At 42.6% G+C, this 24,600-nt stretch overlaps 1 protein-coding gene across 1 annotated transcript in view; it reads left to right on the forward strand.

The window, feature by feature from the left end:
- Positions 1 to 24,600, forward strand: part of LOC120023137 (E3 ubiquitin-protein ligase NEURL1-like) — a 99,917-nt gene that overhangs the window by 47,869 nt on the left and 27,448 nt on the right. Inside the window, exons 2-3 of the mRNA XM_038967131.1 lie at positions 2,644 to 2,909; positions 5,520 to 5,841. Of these exons, the coding sequence (XP_038823059.1) occupies positions 2,644 to 2,909; positions 5,520 to 5,841 (588 nt within the window). The remainder of the gene's footprint in view (positions 1 to 2,643; positions 2,910 to 5,519; positions 5,842 to 24,600) is intronic.

Raw genomic sequence — 24,600 nt, forward strand, 5'->3', positions numbered from 1 at the left:
TAATATCCCAGTCACATGACATTATATACACTGTGTCTACAAAACATTAGGAACACCTGCTCTTTCCATGACATAAACTGACCAGGTGAATCCAGGTGAAAGCTATGATCCCTTATTGATCTCACTTGTTAAATCAAATCCAATGTTATTCGTCACATGCGCCGAATACATCAAGTGTAGACCTTACAGTGAAATGCTTACTTACGAGCCCTTAACCAAAAATGCACTTTCAAAAAAATATGGATAAGAGTAAGAGATAAAAGTAACAAGTAATTAAAGAGCAGCAGTAAAGTAACAATAGCGAGACTATATACAGGGGGGTACCAATACAGAGTCAATGTGCGGGGACACCGGTTAGTTGAGGTAGTATGTACATGTAGGTAGAGTTATTAAAGTGGCAATGCATAGATGACAACAGAGAGTAGCAGTGGTGTAAAGAGGGGGTGGGGGGCAATGCAAATAGTCTGGGTAGCCATTTGACTAGATGTTCAGGAGTCTTATGGCTTGGGGGTAGAAGCTGTTTAGAAGCCTCTTGGACCTAGACTTGGTGCTCCGGTACCGCTTGCCGTGCGGTAGCAGAGAGAACAGTCTATGACTAGGGTGGCTGGATTCTTTTTTATGGCCTTCCTCTGACACCGCCTGGTATAGAGGTCCTGGATGGCAGGAAGCTTGGCCCCAGTGATGTACTGGGCCGTTCGCACTACCCTCTGTAGTGCGAAATCCACTTCAATCAGTGTAGATGAAGGGGAGGAGACTGGTTAAAGATGGAATTTTATGTCTTGAGACAATTGAGACATGAATTGTGTATGTGTGCCATTCAGAAGGTGAATGGGCAAGACAAAATATTTAAGTGCTTTTGAACGGGGTGTGGTAGTAGGTGCCAGGCGCACCGGTTTGAGTGTGTCAAGAACTGCAACACTGCTGGGTTTTTCACACTCAACAGTTTTCCGTGTGTATCAAGAATGGTCAAAGGACATCCAGCCAATTTGACACAACTGTGGGAAGCTTTGGAGTCAACATGGGCCAGCATCCCTGTGGAACGCTTTTGACACCTTATAGAGTCCATGCCCTGATGAATTGAGGCTGTTCTGAGGGCAAAAGGGTTGCAGCTCAATAGTAGGAAGGTGTTCCTAATATTTTGTACACTCAGTGTAGACCTCACATTATAGCCAGAACAGTGGAAGGAGGCATGAAATTGAAACGAGATGTGTGTCTTTGAGAGCATGTCTGGCTGCTGCAGTGTAGTAGGTGACTGGGGACAGATTTGTAGAACCTTCACCTGCTCCCTGGGTCATTGGTAAACACATTCATTCACTCTGCATCTTGTTCATTATCAGTATATGGAAGCTTTCCTATGCAGATGGTCCTAGTGAGGCGCTAATGGACTACATTCTCTATCTAGATGTAATTCCTAATAGTCATGATAATCCTGAAGCTTTCCATTGCAGATCCTGCTGATGTGTTATAACAGATGTAGCTGTACTAGATAGAAGTGAAATCCTATGGTTTGTTCCTGATGCACTAGGTTCTCTATCTACATTATATTTCTAGATAGTAATCAAATCATGTAGTTTGTGCGTCCCTGAGTTTGTTTATAAGAGTCATATGATATATTGTACCATACTGGAGCTAGTATTGCAGTTTCTAATGGTGTGCTAGAATATCTATTTGGATTCCATTACTAGATTTTAATCATGTAGTTTGTAGTTTCCTGTCCGTTTGTACTTCCCTGTACTTGTTTATATGAGTCATATGATGAACTGTATGCATTTTCCCGAGACAATATGAGGTTATTAGACACCCCCTCCTTATATCAATAAATAATATTCAATTAAACTCAAAGTACATTTACACGTGGTTTATACTATAAACATTAATAATATAATAGTATTGTATTATATTCTACACTGTACAGTAATGATGCTTAATCCTAACTGAAAATGCCACGTAGTCACTGACTCAATACTCAGAAAAGGATGATAATGTTGGGTCAGCGATGGTGCACATCAACCACTAACTTTATTTGCCAGTCCTAAGGTCATAAGGTCAGGCACAAAGCAATGAACAGGGAGGAAAATGTCATTTCCTACTCAAACATTGTAAAACGTTAAACAACAGCATGGACTTGGAATTGGTTTTCGCTGGAGGACCAACATGATTACTGAGCAACTGCTGTTTATGTGAATCAAACAAGTCCGATTGTAGTAAGAGGTGAACTAGTTATCTGATAGGAATAGGCCTAGAAATCCATAGAAGGTCCCCATAGGCACAGATCTAGGATCAGCTTTAGCCTCCCTAAATCATAACCTTTGCCATAAACGTGGGGCAACATGACATTGTGCTGAGATCAGCATCGTGGGGCAATTTACACATCCTAATATGTGACAATCATTCAACTTCAGCTAAAGCCGAGCAAGAACTACACCTGTTCTAATGAGTGTATTTATATTCAATTACATTAAAATAACTTGTATTTTCTGGGAGGGAACTTCATGGGGGAAAACAGGCAAATGTCCCATTCACATGAACAGTACATACTGTACATACAAGACGCATAACAACATAGAACACAAACACATACTGTATAAAGGATTAGAAGGGTTTGAATGTCATTCTGATGACACCCCTCTGTCTATCCATCAGACTCTCTGGGCGGTCCGTTCCCCTCCACCACCCACCGATGCCACCACAAGCCCAAGCGCTGCCTGCCCATCCAGCAGTGTGGCGTTGTGGGCGGGGGCCAGAGGAGAGGCCTGGCCATAAGTCCCTTGCTCTTCCACCCGAACACCAAGGGCTCCCAGATCGCCATGGACCTGGCCCAGAGGACCGTCAAGAGGCAGGCCAGCTTCTGTAACGCCATCACCTTCAGCAACAGACCTGTAGCGTTGTACGAGCAGGTCCGGATCAAGGTATGTAGAGATTTAGATGGACACAACACCACACCCAAGGAGGTTTATGTACAGTATTTTAAAGTATTCTAACAACGGTAGATTGATTTTATTTGTTTATTTTATTAACATTTTCAAGAAGAAAAAGCCCATTCCCCAGCAAGGTCCCCAATCAACATGTTGAACTGCCAGAGAGGCACCAGAACACCCAGTTGTAGGGAACTTTGTAGGTTGTTCTGTACATGGTGGGATGCTGACACCAAAGGCTCAAAAGATGACGCAAGATATGGAGAGAGATACTAACACGGATCTGTACAATAGGTGAGACTAGCTTTGATGTGTACAGTATCTGATGTATGCACGGTATATATAATGTAAACACACCAAGTCAGGGTGGTGATGCGAACACACACACACACACACACACACACACACACACACACACACACACACACACACACACACACACACACACACACACACACATCTAGCTTATGAGCTTGTCCAGGTAAATCCTTCATTCAGTCTACTGCTGCTTCCCCCTCCTGATCCTGTCTCCCCAAATAGGCTTAGCAGGTTTCCATCTAACAAGCCAGCATGTCAACACAGTCAAAGCACTGGGTAAATATTGCTTATGGCACCAGGGAAAGTGGATGTGGCTTTACTGGGTGTTGGTAAAACAATGATGAGTGAATAGCAGCAAGCACAACAGTTCATTCAGCCAAGTGCTCTAAAGCAGTGGTTCCTAAACCCTTTTTTTTTATAGAATTGCAAGAAAATGATCTTTAAAATTGATCAATTCTCTCCTCACCACATGACAAAATGTGTAGAACTGCAGGAAATAAGTTTTAAACCTGCAATATTTTCTCTCCCAGGGGTGGGAACAGTTTGTGTCATGAACAGTGCTTGTGCCTATAGAAATAGACTTCGCTCGCTCGCGGGGGAAGGTGTGATGTTCCCCAATGCTGGAATGGGGGCCTGAGTAAAAAAGTTTGGGAACCCCTGCTCGGAAGTACACTTAGGTACAGTTCAGGGTTTCCATTAACCGGTAAAAAAAAAAAAGAAAAGAAAGAAAAGCTGCTAAAACATTTTTGGCTCCGGCCAGATGTACGGGGGAATTTTAGCCTATTCATTGGTTGAAGTCGCTGTAGCGTGTGAGCTGCTGCTTCAGCTCATCAAACAGCTAGTTCGTTGGTGCTGGAGTGAAACGTGCTTTTATAAGCCCAATCATTGTGCAACAATTCTAAACGCAATCGCCTGTTAAAAACAGTTTTGATGGCCACGATTAAAATAAGCTACTATTTTTATTTCTCAGCTGGTAATTGATTTGTGCTTCCCTTTCGCCATTCAAGTGCATAGGCAACTAGGCAGGCAATAGTGTGTCACACACCACTTTGCAATGAGCGGAAGGCAGTATGAATTTTGAAAACATATACTTAACTGTTTGAAACCTGAACGTTTTACTACAGTACATATTATGAGGCATGTCTTACCTGGCTTCGAAGTAGCCTAGCCAAAATCCAACCAAACTTACAGGCAATTATTTTATAAAGACTCCCATATGCCATTGAAACCAGTAGCCTATTTCTCTCATGTTGTACTGGTTTTCAAATCAACTTTATTTTATTGTCCAGGAGCCAAATGCACAATCCTAGTCATATTAACAACCCATGCTAGTTGTTGCATCTTTATCTCCCTTCAAAATTTCGAATGGATATTTTTTCTCTGTCTCATGAAACCGCTCGCATGTGCGGTGTGCTTTTGACAACTGTGTTTTCCTGCTAATAGCATTATGAAATGAACATTTGCACGTATCCTACTGCCTTGTGCGGATTGCTGCGCTTATAATGTGAAGACTAAATATTGTTTCAACATTTTAAGCAAAATATTCTGATCAGTTGCATGAGCCTCATTTCTTTTGACATTTTTGGGGATGTAGCCTAGGTCTTTTAGTTGTATGAATTTGGGATCTATTGTCCCACAACTGTCCCAGATTTTGTTTGGAATGGCCTATTTCTTTCACACAGAACGACAAGCTGTCCAACAGAATAGGTACACTTTTTAACTATGGGGGATAGCAGATTGACATAGGCTAGTGATTTTGCTGTTCATTACTCCTGTTGTTAGCTGAGGAAAAGTAAATGTGGCAATTATTTTCAAATTGCGCATCGGAATTCTGTAAGAAGGACGCACGCCATTGCATCCTAGAGTGTCATGGTCTGTTGAGATGAATTACCATAATCTAAATGGGATTTCTGTCACTGTGGGTGGACGCCCTAATCAGGTTACGCACCCAATGCATATTGGTCCGGTAAATGTCTTAAATGTCCGGTAAATTAAAATGCTGCCTGTCAAAGGTCTGCCACCATATTTTACTAACGGAAACCATGGTACAGTTATACAACCAACCAAATTGGCCCATGACTTGCTTTCTTTTGCAACCTGACAGCATTGTATAGGCCTAGGTCACAAAATGGAATCTCATTCACAAACAATACACAAAGGGAATCTTCAAACTTCAAGGCAACATTTAGACTTCCTTATAAAGTACAATCCTAGACCGTACACTCTTATGCTACTACAAACTGCTGTAACACCATCGACCTATCATAGTCTGTCCTCCTTCCACAGATCACTAAGAAGCAGTGTTGCTGGAGCGGAGCTCTCCGTCTGGGCTTCACGGCTAAAGACCCGTCCCGTATCAACCCAGAAAGCCTGCCCAAGTATGCCTGTCCTGACCTGGTCTCCCAGAGTGGCTTCTGGGCCAAGGCATTACCTGAGGAGTTTGCCAACGAAGGGAACGTCATCGCCTTCTGGGTGGACAAGAAGGGCCGGGTCTTCTATAGAATCAATGAGTCCAACCCGATGTTGTTCTTCAGTGGGGTGAGAACAGGAGAACCGCTGTGGGCACTGATAGATGTCTATGGGTTGACCCGTGGAGTGCAACTGCTAGGTATGTTAAGAAGGCATGCATGCACACCTACACATACATCTCCATACCATTCCTCACTTCTAGCTTCTTGGTAAGGTGATGGACAATTGATGGACAATGAGAGAATTAGGTGATTTGGTGATCACCCATGCCTTTCGAGGATGACTTTACCGTGAGCACCATGGTCATGCAGAATGTAATGGTGCATTTTGTCCACTCCAAAGTCATATTAGGTATTGTAACATTTTTACCGACTGTAAACATAGTGTCAACTGACTGGGAATTAGATATATTTTCTTATGGTGGATGAGGTTAGTGATAGTTATTCTAACCTAATGTGAACCACTCTAAGATCTGATGACAAGCTCTTTACAAATGCTACCTATAAATGACTAACATTTGGCCCTAGTATGTTTGCACCACTATAGCACATGGGCTGCAAAATAACTGCCCTGCTGTGCATTATCGAGGCATGCAATGCAGCTTAACATACATACCATAGAGATAGACATAGCATACGATAGCCTAACGTTAGCCAAGGCTTAGCATACATACCATAGAGATAGACATAGCATACGATAGCCTAGCGTTATCCAAGGCTTAGCATACATACCATAGCGATAGACATAGCATGCGATAACCTAGTGTTAGCTAAGGCTTTGATGTACCCAGGGCCTATGGCATACTGTGCATGTTTCTGTTCTCTAGGGATTCAATGTGTCAATGTTGTCATCCCCCTTGTGTTAAAAATAGGCAAGGGGGTTGGTCACATGTTCCATAGATAGCCCATTTGATCCTAATTGCGAGCCGTGCCAATTGACAGGAGTACAGCGGTATCTCCTGTCTCGGGTAGCAGAGGGGTGGGATGTTTTGTGTTCACCGTGTGATGTGGGAGTCGTTTTATCTGAAGTCCCCCCAGTCCCCCCGCACTCCTAGTCTTGACGGGAGGCAGCGATGACAAGTAGCGATAGAAACCTAGCTGTATTCCTCAACAGACTAGCATGGACTCCTGAGAGTAGCAACGTCAGACAACGCGGCCGGAATTCGTTGGCCCAAAGTTCACATTGTCGTCTCGCATTACCGTGACACGGGAAAGCAAGAATAGCATCGGGGGCAGAGAAAAAAAGGTTAACAAAACAAACAAAAAAGATTCAAATGTCAAGAATCATGTGTGTTCCTTTGGCTAAAAGTATATTTCCTACAATGCTTGGACAGTTTGAACTCTCTTCTATAAGTCACTTGGGGAGATCCCTGGCGTCTTGGTAAACCGTATGCTGCTCGGAGCGCTGTTACAATCGCTCTCTTCAGCTCTAGTTAAATCAACACACAGCCTTTTACAGTCAGGCTATAGCCAGGGCAGCCTAGGGTACAGAGCTCCTATAGGTCCTCAGGGGGCCTTCTGACAAACATCTGCCCTCAACATACTGGTTGCTTACATCTGAACTGTAATAGTCCTACAATTTTCTTCCCTAGATGTTTTTTTTTTTACTTTGGGAAAGATTTTCTTTTCTTGCTTTAGCTTTCCACCTACATCCAAAATATATACATCATGTTTACAATTAAACCAGCATCCTCTTATCTCTCTGTATACATGGACATGCAGCAGTCTAGTTATTGTTTTTCCCCTTCAGTACTGTAGGCCTATACATCCTTTTCTAGTTACAGTAATCTCTTACTGATTTACATGGAACATTCTATGGTCGACCTTATTATGGTTTTGTGAAATTTCACATGTAACAGGAATGAACATGGGGCTTATATTGTTTCCACCTTCCACACACAAACCTCCAGGCTGCCTTCACTTCATATTCCCTAGCAGAGGTGGTATCTGTCAGACCAAATCACTTTTTCCCCAAGCCTGCCGACACGCATTATGTTACATATTCTAATCATTTAACTTAATGGCTCCACTGCACTGTACATGCATCAGGACACGTCTGTTTAGCTGCTACTGTGAAGTCTAACATCTCCCCTAGGTAATCATCTAAGGTCAGATTTAGCTTTACCTGATAGTGGTTACGGTGAGGTTAAGGAAATGTTTAACTGATCACAGGTTTCTGCTTATTGGGAATGGCACAGATAGAGAAGTACCTGAGGCATCTGTTAGTCATCCTGGTGTTCTCACAGACTACGGTTACAAACAATACCTAGAAAAAGTTTTAAACGGTCTCAGTTCTGTTTAATCAAATGCCAACTCTGAAAGATTTATTAAATAAATGTAAACGATCCTTAATAATCACTGGGGGAAAAACTCTGTTGCAAGACATTAGCTATTTTAAAACCCATAATTACACACTGTCTCACACACACACACACACACACACACACACACACACACACACACACACACACACACACACACACACACACACACACACACACACACACACACACACACACACACACACACTCACAAACATACAGAAACCGTTATTTACTACCCTAGCACCAAAGTGAATACACATGCCTACTTCTAAAAACAAGTGTATTTTGTCCTTCGATAACATCGGTTAAAGTCCCAAGGGTTGTGTTGAGGTCAGCACAGAAGGTTAGGATGACAGGATGACCCCGGTTGCACCCAGCAACAACTTCAAGGCCTCCGATTGGGTGACGCATGATAGGTCCCTCTGTAGGGATTGTGTGATAGGCCCCCTGCAAGAGATGCCTTCCAGACACATTTTAGGGGTTATTACACATGGCTTAGTGTGATGTAGTGTTTTCCACACCTTCAGTTGGGTGATGAGCATATTCTCTGTCTATCTCTTCTTAACTATCTCTTCTTAACTATCTTCTCTCTCTCTATCTCTTCTTAACTATCTCTTCTTAACTGTCTTCTCTGTCTACATTCTTTGTCTATCTCTTCTTAACTGCCTCAACTACATACCACCAGCACTAAAATGTAAATGACTTCAAACGTGATACATTATCAGTCATGTAGTGACTCCATGTCTTTCATGTGCATATGACAAATAAACAAGCAAAGTTGACGAGAGCATTGAACTTAACATACAACACCCGTTCTGCCTGTCACATTCTGTTAAAGGTCCCCAAAGCACACACATCCCTGTGTCGCTCCTCTTTTCAATTCGCTGCAGCCAGCGACTGGAACGAGCTGCAAAAAACACTCGAACTGGACCGTTTTGTCTCCATCTCTTCATTCAAAGACTCAATCATGGACAATCTTACTGACAGTTGTGGCTGCTTCGCCTGATGTATTGTTGTCTCTACCTTCTTGCCCTTTGTGCTGTTGTCTGTGCCCAATAGTGTTTGTACCATGTTTTGTGCTGCTACCATGTTGTGTTGCTACCATGTTGTTGTCATGTGGTGTTGCTACCATGCTGTGTATTCATGTGTCGCTGCCTTGCTATGTTGTTGTCTTAGGTCTCTTTTTATGTAGTGTTGTGGTGTCTCTCTTGTCATGATGTGTGTTTTGTCCTATATTTTTATTTTTAATCCCAGCCGCCGTCCCCACAGGAGGCCTTTTGCCTTTCGTTAGGCCGTCATTGTAAATAAGAATTTGTTCTTAACTGACTTGCCTAGTTAAATAAAGGTTCAATTAAAAAATGTAATAAAATGAACGTGTACTGGGTCATTCCACGAAATGAGTGCCTTTTGCTTCCCTTTGATGTGTTAAGTAGAAAGGATGCGCCAATATTGAATTTTACTCACCATCACAGTTTAAATGCTGTCACTATCCACGCTTCCATCCAACCATTTCATGCGGATGAAATACCTGATGCATGAAACAAGTCACAACCGGGCTGATGGAAACATGAAATGCTGGTTTAATTTTATAAATGCAGAAAGATAAATTGTTCGTTCGGCATGGTGGGGTCTTTTTGTGTGTGTAAAGTTAATTATGCGAGAAATGGCGGTGGAAACGACTTAATGCACAAATATTTATATATTAACCATCATATAGAAGTAAACTTGGAGTCACGCGATGATATGTTGTGTGGTCCTCCCACGATGACTCGGGAAATGATGCAGTTTATTAGTCTACGGATGAGATAAGTTATGATGAACTTCACAGGGGGGTGAAAGGGCACGGTGATGAGCTTGATGCTCCTTTCCAATAAATATCCAGGGTCTTATTCTGGTAACATGATGATCAATGCTTGGCTGCCCTTTGACAAATATAAATAATATCGCTCTTTATCCATAATAATCTCATCATGTAGCCTACCCGTACTGTATCTGCAAGCTGTGGGCTAGAGCACATGTGCCAAGACCAGAGTGGGCACATTTTCTATATAACGCAGCTGTTTTTGTGACAAAACCATCAGTAGAGTTGAAAAGGCGATGGAAACCCATTTAACTTGTATTTTTTATTTGATACGTTGGAATTGAATGACAAAAGTTATTTTTATGTGCACTACGTCATCACACACAGCCTTTTATCCACAACAAGTCAGTTTGATGGAATCACATCTCTGGTGGGACAATTTGAAAACCTAGCTACTGCCAAAGTTTTGGCTTGGTGGCCAAACAAATGATCTGCAGTGATCAATATGTAAAGAGTAACCTAGGAAGCCAAATGATTAAACACTTTGGCCACCCTGTAGCCTAGCTGTCATAGCCATTCATTTCTGGAATATTGTCAGTCATTACATGCATTTTAGCAAGCTCTAGACTTTTTCCACATTTTGTTGTGTAAAAGCCTTTTTTTGTCACTAGACTACACACAATACCACATAATGTCAAAGTGGAATTATGTTTTTCTAAATGTTCACAAATTCATAAAAAATTAAAAGTCAATAAGTATTCAACCCCTTTGTTATGGAAAGCCTAAATAAGTTCATGAGTACACATTTGCTTAACAAGTCACACAATAAGTTGCATGCGCTCAATTTGTGTGCAAGAATATTGTTTAACATGATTTTTGAATGACTACCTCATCTCTGTAAGGTCCGTCAGTCGAGCAGTGAATTTCAAACACAGATTCAACCACAAAGACCAGGGAGGATTTGCAATGCCTCGCAAAGAAGTGCACCTACTGGTAGATGGGTAAAAAGAAATAAAAAGCAGCATTGAATATCCCTTTAATTACACTTTAGAGGGTGTAACGTTCGTCATATTCCTCCTCCTCGGACGAGGAGGAGCATGGATCGGACCAACACGCAGCGAGGTATGTAGACATAATGAATATTTATTAAAGCAAAGACGAACATACGAAGAACACTTGAATAGAAACAAAACAACAAAACGACGTAGACAGACCTGAACTTGAGAACTTACATAGACACGAAGAACGCACGAACAGGAAAGACTAGCCAAACGAACGAACAAACGAAACAGTCCCATGTGCTGCAAACAGACACAGACACAGGAACAATCACCCACAAACAAACAGTGAGAACAGCCTACCTTAATATGGTTCTCAATCAGAGGAAACGTCAAACACCTGCCCCTAATTGAGAACCATATCAGGCAACACATTTAACCCAACATAGAAACACATAACATAGACTACCCACCCAGCTCACGTCCTGACCAACTAAACAAAGTTCAAAAACAACAGAAAACAGGTCAGGAACGTGACAGAGGGTGTATCAATACTCCCAGTCACTACAAAGAAACAGGCGTCCTTACTTGCTCAGTTGCCGGAGAAGAAGGAAACTGCTCAGGGATTTCACCATGAGGCCAATGGTGACTTTAAAACAATGACAGAGTTTAATGGCGGTGATAGGAGAAGATGTAGGATGAATCAACAACATTGTAGTTACTCCACAATAATAACCTAATTGGCAGAGTGAAAAGAAGGAATCCTGTACAGAATAAAAACGTTCCAAAACATACATCCTGTTCGCAATAAGACACTAAAGTATAACTGCTCAAATTTTGGCAAAGAAATAAACTTTATGTCCTGAATACAAAGCGTTATTTTGGGGTCAAATCCAACACAACATATAACTGAGTACCACTTTTCATTTTTTCAAGCTTGGTGATGGCTGCATCATGTTATGGGTATGCTTGTCATCGGCAAGGACTAGGGAGTTTTTTATGGCAAAAAGAAACGGAATAGAGCTAAGCACAAAAAAGACAATTAAATCAATTTTAATCCTACTTTGTAACACAACAAAATGTGAAAAAAATCAAGGGGTGTGAATACTTTCTGAAGGCACTGCATGTGCATTTTGAGTCATTAAATGCATTTTAGCAAAGACGCAAATGTACATGTATTTGAAATACATTTTGTATTGAGGTCAGCACAGAACAATAGTCTTAAAGCCTCTGATTGGGGGACTAATGTACAGACCCTGGGTAGGTATTGTGTGATAGGCCCCCTGCAGGAGGTGCCTTCCGGACACATTTTTGGGGATATTATTACACATGGCGTAGTGTGATTTAGTGTTTTCCACCCCTACAGTTGGATGATGAGCGTAGTGTGAGATCCCAGCTCTAGCTAATGAAACCCAGACAGGCAGAAATATGGGCTAGATAAATCTAGCTACTCTGAGGGTGGCAGCTTCATTCCACAAACACACACATGGATGGAGAGAGACACACACACACACACACACACACACACACACACACACACACACACACACACACACACACACACACACACACACACACACACACACCGTCAATGACGACCATAGAAATGGAGATGCGCTTGCTTGCCTTGCTGTCAATCTATCATCTCTCTTAACTGCCTTCTCCTTTTTGGCACCATTAAGCTCACCTTCCCCGGCAATATATGTAGCCATAAACAAGTCCATATCTTTATGGCGCTGGTATTTGGGAAAGGTGTGACAGGCGTGACACGTCCTGCTAGAGCCTCCTAGGTAGGAGAAGTGCTTTGTAACACTGAGCTTGCCACCATCTTGAAGGAGACAAAACCTTCACTTTGCTGGAGTATTGAAACACATCATCCTGAGATGTTCTGAAATATTACATGGTGTGTTGTAACACCACTAAATCAAGCGTTGTGCAACACCTTGCCAGGGACTGGGAGCACTCACAGAAAATATTTAAAACACTATTTTGGTGTTTCAAGTTCTGTTTAGTGCAGAATTAGATCCCTTCTCTTTTGGTGTAGTTTCCTAGTGTCTTAATGTTTAACATTGTTTTATGTATTTGAAAATGTGTCATTTTATACAATTTTGGCAGGCATTGTCAGACACAGTGTTTAAACCACCAGACCCAACTGAAGGTTGGACTGCAAGAATTTAGGATTCTACCTTTGCCTCTTTCATTAACAGTAATGAATGTGGGAAAGGGTGCAGTCCTCATTGAAGGTCATTTTGCCTGATGGTTTTCATAACTTCATCATGATCCATTACACCTCATGGCACAACAAGCTTAACATAGAGTTTCCTTTCTTCAAACATGCATACGAGGTCGTGTGAAAAAAAATCACAAAGTCAAAATTGTTTGAATTACCCACAATCCTCTTTAAGTGGCAAGATAGGAAATGCAAGGTGATTCAAACCAACGACTTCCAATGAGTTCAATCACTCAATGTTCTCTTTCTTCGGTTATCCTCATAAAATACACTTACATTTTCAACAACATTTACAACATATACAATTAATAAATCATTGAAACGACTTGCATTTTGACACTTTATGGCGACAGTTCTGAAAGGACAGAGGGGATAGAGATAGGTGGGAGAAACAGATTGAAGGGTTGGAGCGGGTAATTTAACCCTGGTCTTTGGTGGGGAGAGGGGTGACTAAGCGAGGTGTGTTACGACTAGATCATTTCAATTCAACCCAGAACAATTTCTTACAGTGTGGCTGTGTGGTTGAGCGGGTCAAATTCCAACGAAATGTACCATCTTACTGCCTGTCTTTTTTTCCGATCTGTCTAAATAATGGAACTGGAAAAAATGTAGATTCCACAAAACAATAATTCTCCATAGTCTCTTATCATCGATCAATATTTAAGCTATAAACCACAATGCATTTATAAACCATTGATTTTATGAGAAACACAGTTTTTGTGTTTTGATGCTGCCTTTTACATGCACTGAAACACCAAACAGTGTTTTCACAACACTCTCTTAAAAACACCAATATTTTGGTGATTAACCACTTTGGGTGTTTCAGAGTACTTCATTTCAGTTTTAAAGCACATTCTGTGTATTAAAACGCTTACATTGGGATTACATTCAAACACCCTCCAAACACCAGATCTCAGATTATGTGCGCAACTTTTCATGGTTTTGTTACACAATCATGGTGTTTTGAGACTTTCTATTTTTACAGTGTAGGTAGGACCTGATTTACTGTTTCAGGCCTTTAAAGCTACAATATGTAACTTCTTGGGCGACCCGACCAAATTCACATAGAAATGTGAGTTATAGATTTTTCATTCCCTTTGAAAGCAAGTCTAAGAAGCTGTTCTATGTGTGCTATTTCTATGCTTCCTGTTCTGAAGTTTCGTTTTTGCATCTTTTACTTTTGGTTTTGTACATCAGCTTCGAACAGCTGAATATACAATATTTTTGGTTATGGAAAATATATTTCACAGCGGTTTAGATGGTACAATGATTTTCTACACAATGACTGCTTGTTTTGACACATAAACTGAAATTAGGCAAACTATTCGAATTTTAGCAACCAGGAAATTGTGATTTCCGCATAGTGCATCTTTAACTGGGCAAATGCAATATCTTCTGGGTTGGGGTAGAATAATGAACCTGATGCCCCTCAGAGGCTTTACATCCAGCAGGGTAAAAAGGTTGTTTCATAAATATAAATGGAGCTCCGGTGCTTCATGGCTGTCTGTCACATATCGTTCACGTGTGCAATGTTCATGCACGTACAGGCACAGAGACATACAAGTATGAACACACACACACACACAGGTCCATAGAACTGGGGTTAAAGAGGTTGAGGAGTTCCAGCTGCTAGTTTGAAGACAGGGGGGCCAGGCCGTGCTGTGATGAGGAGGTCACAGTGGAACCTTAATCAGAGAGGGGCCCCAAAGTGACGTCTCTGAAAATGAAGCAGGGAGACTGACGTCAAAACACTGTGTGACAGTTAGAGACCTTTAGGTTCTTCTAACTGTAACAATGTTCAATGGCTCTGTCTCTCACACACACACACGGACTCACTCTCTCACACACACACACACACACACACACACACACACACACACACACACACACACACACACACACACACACACACACACACACACACACACACACACACACACACACACACACACACACACACACACACACACACACACACACACACACACACAGACTGTTCAGTTGTTGTCTTAGGGAATGTGTGTAGTTAATACACTCCAGTACACTTGAAGTGAGGTAAGTACAGTCTTTCACTATGCGTCAACATAAACACACTGTATGAGTTATAGAATTTCTCAATGTAACATAGTATAAACACACTGTATGAATTATAGAATATCTCAAAGTAACACAACATAAATATACTACATGAATTATAGAATATCTCAAAGTAACACAACTTAAACATACTGTATGAATTATAGAATATCTCAAAGTAACACAACTTAAACATACTGTATGAATTATAGAATATCTCAAAGTAACACAGTTGTCATTGATCTCAACAATTGACAGGTCAGCCTAACCTTCTCTCTCTTTGTCTCTCTCTTTCTCTGTCTCTTTTTCTCCATCTCTCTCTCTGATCGAAAATCAGAAAGTAATATAAACATTTCAAAGGAAAGGAACATTCTGTTACTTTTCAAATGGCCCTGAAAACATTTTCAAATTGTTTGAGTGTTTTCAAAGAATACTCCATGACATTCAAAAGCCGAGCTGCTCTGCTCCTTGACCTGTTTAAAAGTTTTCAATACAAGTAGATTTTACTTTCTCCCATTTTGGCTCAATGTATTGTTTATACTGTAGGGCAAATCACCAGTGATTGCGGAATGTGCTCTTTTCTAAAGATGTCGACAGGGGCAACAGAGAAAAAAGAGCCCGATGTTTTGACACGCGGGAACACAAGCTGTGAGAGCTTGACGGATGAGGTTGTGAGAAAAATGGGTGCTTTTGTTTGTCTTTCGCGAATGTGTCCGAGAAATGTCGCTTATCTCTGACAAGGTGTCACAATGTCTGTAAGGTTGTCCGAACCTTGTAGAGTGTGTGTGTGTGTGTGTGTGTGTGTGTGTGTGTGTGTGTGTGTGTGTGTGTGTGTGTGTGCGTGTGCGTGTGTGTGCGTGTGTGTGTGTGAGAGAGTGCGTGTGTGTGAGAGTGCGTGCGTGTGAGTGCGTGTGTGGATGCGTGTGCATGCGTGCATGTGTGTGTGTGTGTGTGTGTGTGTGTGTCAGCATTAGGACAGATGTGAAGAATTAAAATATGCCAGGTCTGATACGGAAACATATTAAAATCTTTCATATTGCTATGTTGTCTGGTTGACAGCAGGTTAGAAACCTGACGTCTCTTCATGGTTAAACAGTACCTTTCACGTATGATTTGTTGTGCAGAGGTATCAAATCAAATCAAATTTGATTGGTCACATACACGTGTTTGGCAGATGTTAATGCGTGTGTAGCGAAATGCTTCTGCTTCTAGTTCCGACAGTGCAGTAATATCTAACAAGTAATATGTAACAATTTCACAACATATAACCAAAATACAAGTAAATCTAAGTAAGGAATGGATTAAGAATAAATATACATATACAGTTGAAGTCAGAAGTTTACATGCACTTAGGTTGGAGTCATTAAAACTCATTTTTCAACCACTCCACACATTTCTTGTTAACAAACTTAAGTTTTGGCAAGTCGGTTAGGACATCTACTTTGTGCATGACACAAGTAATTTTTCCAACAATTGTTTACAGACAGATTATTTCACTTACTGTCACGTTCCTGACCTGTTTTCTGTTAGTTTTTGTATGTGTTAGTTGGTCAGGACGTGAGTTTGGGTGGGCAGTCTATGTTTTCTGTTTCTATGTTGGTTTAAAGGGTGACCTGATATGGCTCTCAATTAGAGGCAGGTGGTTTTCATTTCCTCTGATTGAGAGTCATATTAAGGGGGGCTTAGAGGTAGTGGGCCAAGGGCAGGTAGGAGACCTGCGCCCACTTCCCAGGCTAACCGTGGAGAGCGGGAGTACGGGCAGACACCGTGTTACGCAGTAGAGCGCACGGTGTCTCCTGTACGTGTGCATAGCCCGGTGCGGGTTATTCCACCACCCCGCACTGGTAGGGCTAGATTGGGCATTGAGCCAAGTGCCATGAAGCCGGCTCTTCATATATGGCCTCCAGTGCGTCTCCTCGGGCCGGCTTACATGGCACCAGCCTTACGCATGGTGTCCCCGGTTCGCCTACATAGCCCGGTGCGGGTTATTCCACCTCCCCGCACTGGGCGGGCGACGGGGAGCATTCAACCAGGTAAGGTTGGGCAGGCTCGGTGCTCAAGGGAGCCAGTACGCCTGCACGGTCCGGTATTTCCGGCGCCACCTCCCCGCCCCAGCCCAGTACCAGCAGTGCCTACACCACGCACCAGGCTTCCAGTGCGTTTCCAGAGCCCTGTTCCTCCTCCACGCACTCTCCCTATGGTGCGTGTCTCCAGCCCAGTGCCTCCAGTTCCGGCACCACGCACTAAGCCACCTGTGCGTCTCCAGAGCCCTGTACACACTGTTCCTTCTCCCCGTACTCGTCCTGATGTGCGTGCCCTCAGCCCGGTACCACCAGTTCCGGTACCACGCACCAGGCCCAAGGTACGCTGTGAGAATTCAGTGTGCCCTGTCCCTGCTTCCCGCACTAGCCTGAAGGTGCGTGTCCTTAGCCCGGTGCCTCCAGTTCCGGCACCACGCACCAGGCCTACAGTGCGTCTCATCCGGCCAGAGCCATCCGTCTCACCAGCGCCATCTGAGCCATCCGTCTCCCCAGTGCCGTCTGAGCCATCCGTCTGCCCAGTGCCGTCTGAGCCGTCAGCCAGCCAGGAGCGGCCAGAGCCGTCAGCCAGCCAGGAGCGGCCAGAGCCGTCAGCCAGCCAGGAGCGTCCAGAGCCGTCAGCCAGCCAGGAGCGTCCAGAGCCGTCAGCCAGCCATGAGCGTCCAGAGCCGTCAGCCAGCCATGAGCGTCCAGAGCCGTCAGCCAGCCATGAGCGTCCAGAGCCGTCAGCCAGCCATGAGCGTCCAGAGCCGTCAGCCAGCCATGAGCGTCCAGAGCCGTCAGCCAGCCATGAGCGTCCAGAGCCGTCAGCCAGTCATGAGCTGTCCCTCAGCCCAGAGCGGCTATTTATCCAGAACTGCCCCTCAGTCCAGAGCTGTCTCTCTGTCCGGAGCTGCCCTTCAGTCCGGAGTTGCCCCTCTATCCTGAGCTACCTCTCTATCCTGACCTACCTCTTTGTTTCGAGCTATCTCTCTATCCCGGTGCTGTCCCTTGTCCCGGTGCTGCCCCTTGTCTCGATGTTACCCAAAAAATTAAGTGGGTGGAATAGGAGGGTGGTCAGTCGTAGGGGGAAACGTAAGCTGGGATTGACTATGGTGGGGTGGGGACCTCGCCCAGAGCCTGAGCCACCACCGTGGTCAGATGCCCACCCAGACCCTCCCCTAAACTTTGTGCTGGTGCGCCCGGAGTTCGCACCTTAAGGGGGGGGGTATGTCACGTTCCTGACCTGTTTTCTGTTAGTTTTTGTATGTGTTAGTTGGTCAGGACGTGAGTTTGGGTGGGCAGTCTATGTTTTCTGTTTCTATGTTGGTTTAAAGGGTGACCTGATATGGCTCTCAATTAGAGGCAGGTGGTTTTCATTTCCTCTGATTGAGAGTCATATTAAGGTAGGTGTTTTCACACTGTTTGTTGTGGGTGGTTGTCTCCTGTGTCAGTGTCTGTATGTTACGCCACACGGGACTGTTTTCGGTTTTGTTTGTTCGTTCGTTTTATGTAGTCAGTTTTCCTGTTATTGCGTTCTTCGTGTTTCATGTAAGTTCGTCGTCCAGGTCTGTCTACATCGTTTATTTGTTTTGTTAATTATTCAAGTGTAGTTTGTTTTTTCGTCTTGTTTAAATAAATCATGTCATCACACAACGCTGCATTTTGGTTCAATCCCTGCTCCTCCTCTTCGGATGAAGAGGAGGAGGAAAGCCGTTACACTTACTGTATCACAATTCTAGTGGGTCAGAAGTTTACATACACTAAGTTGACTGTGCCTTTTAAACAGCTTGGAAAATTCCAGAAAATTATGTCATGGCTTTAGAAGCTTCTGATAGGCTAATTGACATAATTTGAGTCAATTGGAGGTGTACCTGTGGATGTATTTCAAGGCCTCTTTGCTTGACATCATGGGAAAATCAAAATAAATCAGCCAAGACCTCAGAAAAGAATTGTAGACCTCCACAAGTCTGGTTCATCCTTGGGAGCAATTTCCAAACGCCTGAAGGTACCACGTTCATCTGTAGAAACAATAGTATGCAAGTATAAACACCATGGGACCACGCAGCCGTCATACCGCTCAGGGAGGAGACACGTTTTATCTCCTAGAGATGAACATACTTTGGTGTCAAAAGTGCAAATCAATCCCAGAACAACAGCAAAGGACCTTGTGAAGATGCTGGAGGAAACAGGTACAAAGTATCTATATCCACAGTAAAACGAGTCCTATATCGACATTACCTGAAAGGCCGCTCAGCAAGGAAGAAGCCACTGCTCCAAAACCACCATAAAAAAAGCCAGACTACGATTTGCAACTGCACATGGGGACAAAGATCGTACTTTTTGTAGAAATGTCCTCTGGTCTGATGAAACAAAAATAGAACTGTTTGGCCATAATGACCATTGTTATGTTTGGAGGAAAAAGGGGGAGGCTAGCAAGCCGAAGAACACCATCCCAACCATGAAGCACGGGGGTGGCAGCATCATGTTGTGGGGGTGCTTTGCTGCTGGAGGGACTGGTGCACTTCACAAAATAGATGGCATCATGAGAAAATAAAATTATGTGGATATATTGAAGCAACAGCTCAATACATCAGTCAGGAAGTTACAGCTTGGTCGCAAATGGGTCTTCCAAATGGACAATGACCCCAAGCATACTTCCAAAGTTGTGGCAAAATGGCTTAAGAACAACAAAGTCAAGGTATTGGAGTGGCCATAACAAAGCCCTGACCTCAATCAATAAGAAAATTGTGGACAGAACTGAAAAAGCGTGTGCGAGCAAGAAAGCCTACAAACCTGACTCAGTTACACCAGCTCTGTCAGGAGGAATGGGCCAAAATTCACCCAACCTATTGTGAGAAGCTTGTGGAAGGCTACCCGAAACGTTTGACCCAAGTTAAACAATTTAAAGGCAATGCTAACAAATACTAATTGAGTGTATGTAAACTTCTGACCCACTGGGAATGTGATGAAAGAAATATAAGCTGAAATAAATCATGATCTCTACTATTATTATGACATTTCACATTCTTAAAATAAAGTGGTGATCCTAACTGACCTAAGACAAGGAATTTTTACTAGTATTAAATGTCAGGAATTGCGAAAAACTGAGTTTAAATGTATTTGGCTAAGGTGTATGTAAACTTCCGACTTCAACTGTATGTCAGAGCGGCATTGGACTAAGATACAGTGGCATAGTATAGAGTACAGTATAAACATATGAGATGGGTGATGCAATATTTACACACAATTAAAGTGACTAAGAAACCGTACAATAGTATAGAGTACAGTTTACACATATGCGTGACATGCCATGATAACTTGTTATTGATGTCACAACAAAACACAAAGCTTGTCTGGTCGAATTTAGCACTCAATACACTGAAGTCAGACAATGTATGATATATAGACCTGTCCTTATCTATAAATCCAATAAGCCAGAACTTTTATATACAGTACAGATCGTTTCAGACATCACAGACAGACATAGGCTCTTGCAGTGTAGTTGACTGTGTCCCTGTTTGGAGTTAACACAGTTTAAACCTTTGTGACCAGCTGTAGAGAATGACTCTATTAGCGTGAGTATTAATGACATATGACATCTGGATGGAACCAGTCTGCTTGGGCTGGGTTTTGCTGGCAAGTACCAAGATGCATATGTGATATGTTGTGGTGCAGCTGTGTAGTGGCACAAACTAGTGATTAGAAGGAGAGCTGGAGGGAGGGAGTGAGAGAAAGACGGAGAGAGGAAGGGGACAGAGAATGATGGGATGAGTGAAAAAAGTTGGGGAGTGATGGAGAAAGTGAGATAGAGGGAGGGGGAGAAGGAAAGAAAGAGCGGGAGAGAGAGAATGAAAGAGTGGGAGAAGAGAGGCATTAGCATAGAATAACATTCATCAAAGCAAGCTAATTCACTATTTTGCTTTACTCTCACTGCAAACTCACAATGTTTTCTCACTTACTTTTACCCTAAGGATACCGAGAGAGTAACTACCTAGAGATGTAGGATCTTAATTTGAGACAATTTTCTACAGCAGGAAAATAATCCTGCAGCAACAGGAAATGTGAATTATTATGCAGATTATAATGAATGGACATTTTGTAGCGGTTGATACATTTTTCGTAAGAGGAAATCGAGACTGAAATTTGTAAGTGGAAATTACAAACTTCAGAAGCCTTTTTAAACCTCAAATACACGACAGGTTTTACATTTCAGGAACGTTCTCCTGCAACAGGGTGATCAAATTAAGATCCTACATCTGTATATAAACTAATGACGAGTCTAATGGCAACGAGAAAAGATTTACAACTGCTGAGAGGTCGGCCAAGTTTGAAACGCAAAAATAGATGACACTTGTCACTGGAGTAAGGACTTTCCAAAGGAATATCTACAATATGTCCTCAGCCTCTTAACTGATGAAAAATATCTCATATTATTGTTGTTATCAAGATATTGCACAGAGAAGATGGATACCGAAGTAGAGCTTATTGGACACTTGGTTCCTTGCCATGTTTTGGACCTATCGTCCACTATGTTCTCGGTCCAATCTCATGACTGCGGTAATATGAAGTCATTTGGAACACTAGAAGTCATTGAGGGACGTTATGCAAACGTTATCCAAAACCATAGACACAAACCACGGAGGTTACTGGTTACGGTCCACTGAGGGGAAAACACACTCCTGTGGGTAAAATGGTTATTTGATTATTTTAGTGTTTTGACTGGCATTGAGGTTTGTCTTGGCCGAACTGTCTAATTCCTAGCTAATACAGTAGGTGCACTTATAAGTCTCCTGGCCAAAGCAGAAGATCCAAGGATAATACGCTAAGGATAAATTATGTTGTAACATTGTGGTTTTATGCGTTCAAACTGGAAATGTATTGTAGAAAGAGCCGTTTGAATGTCACAACGGTCTCCGCACGAATTAATTGTCTGGCTGTGTTTATGGACGTAAATGTCAAATGAACTGTAGAAGTCAAGGTCATTGTTTGGTCAGTGGTTTGGATAGACAGAGGAAAAATATTCTGTATGGTTTGGCAGTGAAACCAATTTGAGAATATGTTGACTGAGTTTAATACTAATTTCCTATTTTATAGGACATTTTGAAGTAGATTACACCCACAGTAGATTACACCCACTGGAAAAAAACTCGTTGAATCAATGTTGTTTCCACGTCATTTCAACAAATTAATTCAATGTGGTGACGTTGAACCAACATGGAAAACTGATTGGATTTGAAAAAAGTAATCAACGTAAAGAAATGTTGTCCTTTTTTCACCAAACTTTTAACCTAAATCCAATAACATGGTGTAATGTTTTGTTGTTTTCGGATTTAATTCACATTAGTTGACATCTCAACTAAATGTAAATCCAAACTAGACGTTGAACTGGTCGTCTGTGCCCAGTGGGAAGACACCAGAGGTGTAATGCCAAGATTTATGTTGCCCTTCCTGACGTTGTACTTCATGTCTTTCACGTCCTAAAATGGACACCGTACAATGGACTACCCCCTATTATGAAGTGTGAAGGGAAACAACGCAATTAATATAGCCCTGTCTAAACATATAGGCGATGCATAGAAGATTGCAAGAAAATACATTCAATCCGAGTCAAAGGCAGTCTGTTACATTGGCTGGAATTAATTCCCTCCTTTTGACCCGATAAATTAGTAGCCAAATAACAGCTCTGTCCCCGCCACAGTCCAGACCTTGGTTCAAATACTACTCTAAATAACTTCAAATACTTTATCTGTGCTTAATTGAGTTAGACTGGCTAAATGGAACCAACAGAATAGCCTCAAAACTGCAAACCCTGCCCATCTTGCACTCCAGGCAGTTAGAGCAAACACTCACAAGTATTTGAAAAATTGTAAATGGTACTTGAACCCAGACCTGCCACGGTCGGGTTGGAGCAGTCGAGTAGGAGGAAAACTGAGAGGCGCTTTAATATAAAAACCTTATGATGGAATTATTCATGTATTAATGCTTAGGCCCCGACCACTGATTGGTTGAGAGATACTGCACATGCTGAATTTTGCTGTGACCTAAGGGACCGGGGCTTCTGGGGCTTTTGTGACTTATGGAGAGCGTTTGTGCCTGGGCTTTTGTTTTGGAGCCATGTGGCGTGTGTCGCCTCCCAAAAGGCTGTTGATCTTTCCAGCCTGGGGGTACGAAATCGACCTGCCGGCGAGGCGAGGGAGCGACTGGCCCAAAGCCAGGGAGTATCAGGGTATACGGCACTATCCAAAAACATCCCTCAAACCCTCCCTCGCTGCCCCTCTCTCTCTTTCCACTTCATCTCTTTTCTTTCTCTCTTTCCATCCACTCACTCACTGTATCCCTCTCTCTTTCTCTCTCTCACTCAATCACTCTCTCTCTTTCTATCCTTCTCACTCACACTATCCTTCTTTACCTCTCTCACCCCCCTCTCTCTTTCTCCAACTCTCTCTCTCCACCTCTCTCCATCCCTCTTTATCTCTCCATCACTTAGTCTCTCCTGGAAACCTCAAACATGGGCACTCTCCTCCCCATCCTTCCGCGTCTCTCCCCATCCATCCCCGCCTGTATCAGCTGTGCAGCTCTACTTCTAAAAGAACACAGCTGTTAGCTGCTCTCCTTCCTCCCTACTCCACTTCTCCTCTCCTCCTTTCAGTCCCGTCCCAATCCTCCACCCCCCCATCAGTCTCTCACATCTTATGAATCCCTGAGCGTCTGTGAATAAAGCCAAGCTCAGAGAGAGAGAGAGAGAGAGAGAGAGAGAGAGAGAGAAAAAAGCCATATGTATAACTGTGCAAATCCCCCCTCTCACAGGGAGAGCCACAACGTTGGCTCTCGGACCCTGGCACGTTCCCTCAGCTAAACCCACATAAAAAATACAACAGTTGACTATAGAATACTATAATGCTTATTATAGAATTATGTAGTAAACTGTAGTATACTGTAGAACACAATACTACACACTGTAGAATCCCTCTATCATGTGTAGTACTTACTATAGAATGTTGTAGTATAGTGTAGAATACTATAGTAAATACAACAGTATTATCCGCAAGAAAAACACTGTAGTAAATACTACAGAATTGTCCACAAAAAGACTACAGTCTGCAAAAACACTACACTTTTTAAGCTATACTAAATACTACAGTATTTCATTTGCATATGCCCATTCCCCTCCCCCATATCGCAATCTATGCCATCCATAAGTAAGAAACCTACATGCCACATAAAGACCATATATTGTGTTCCCTACAGGTTATAGAAAAGAGCAGAAGTGCTGAACTATTTTGTCAGACCTCCGTGTTACCTACAGCTTCTGGAAAATGTCCTCTTAGTATTTCTCCAGTAGGTTTCCTCAAGGAGAAATCTCCACTTATATGTCAAAGATAATAAAACAAGAACAAAATAGTAAATACTACAGTAATGTCCCCTAAAACCCTACAGTAATTACTACAG

The sequence above is a fragment of the Salvelinus namaycush genome, chromosome 2 (genome assembly GCF_016432855.1).
Source record: "Salvelinus namaycush isolate Seneca chromosome 2, SaNama_1.0, whole genome shotgun sequence".
NCBI lineage: Eukaryota > Metazoa > Chordata > Actinopteri > Salmoniformes > Salmonidae > Salvelinus > Salvelinus namaycush.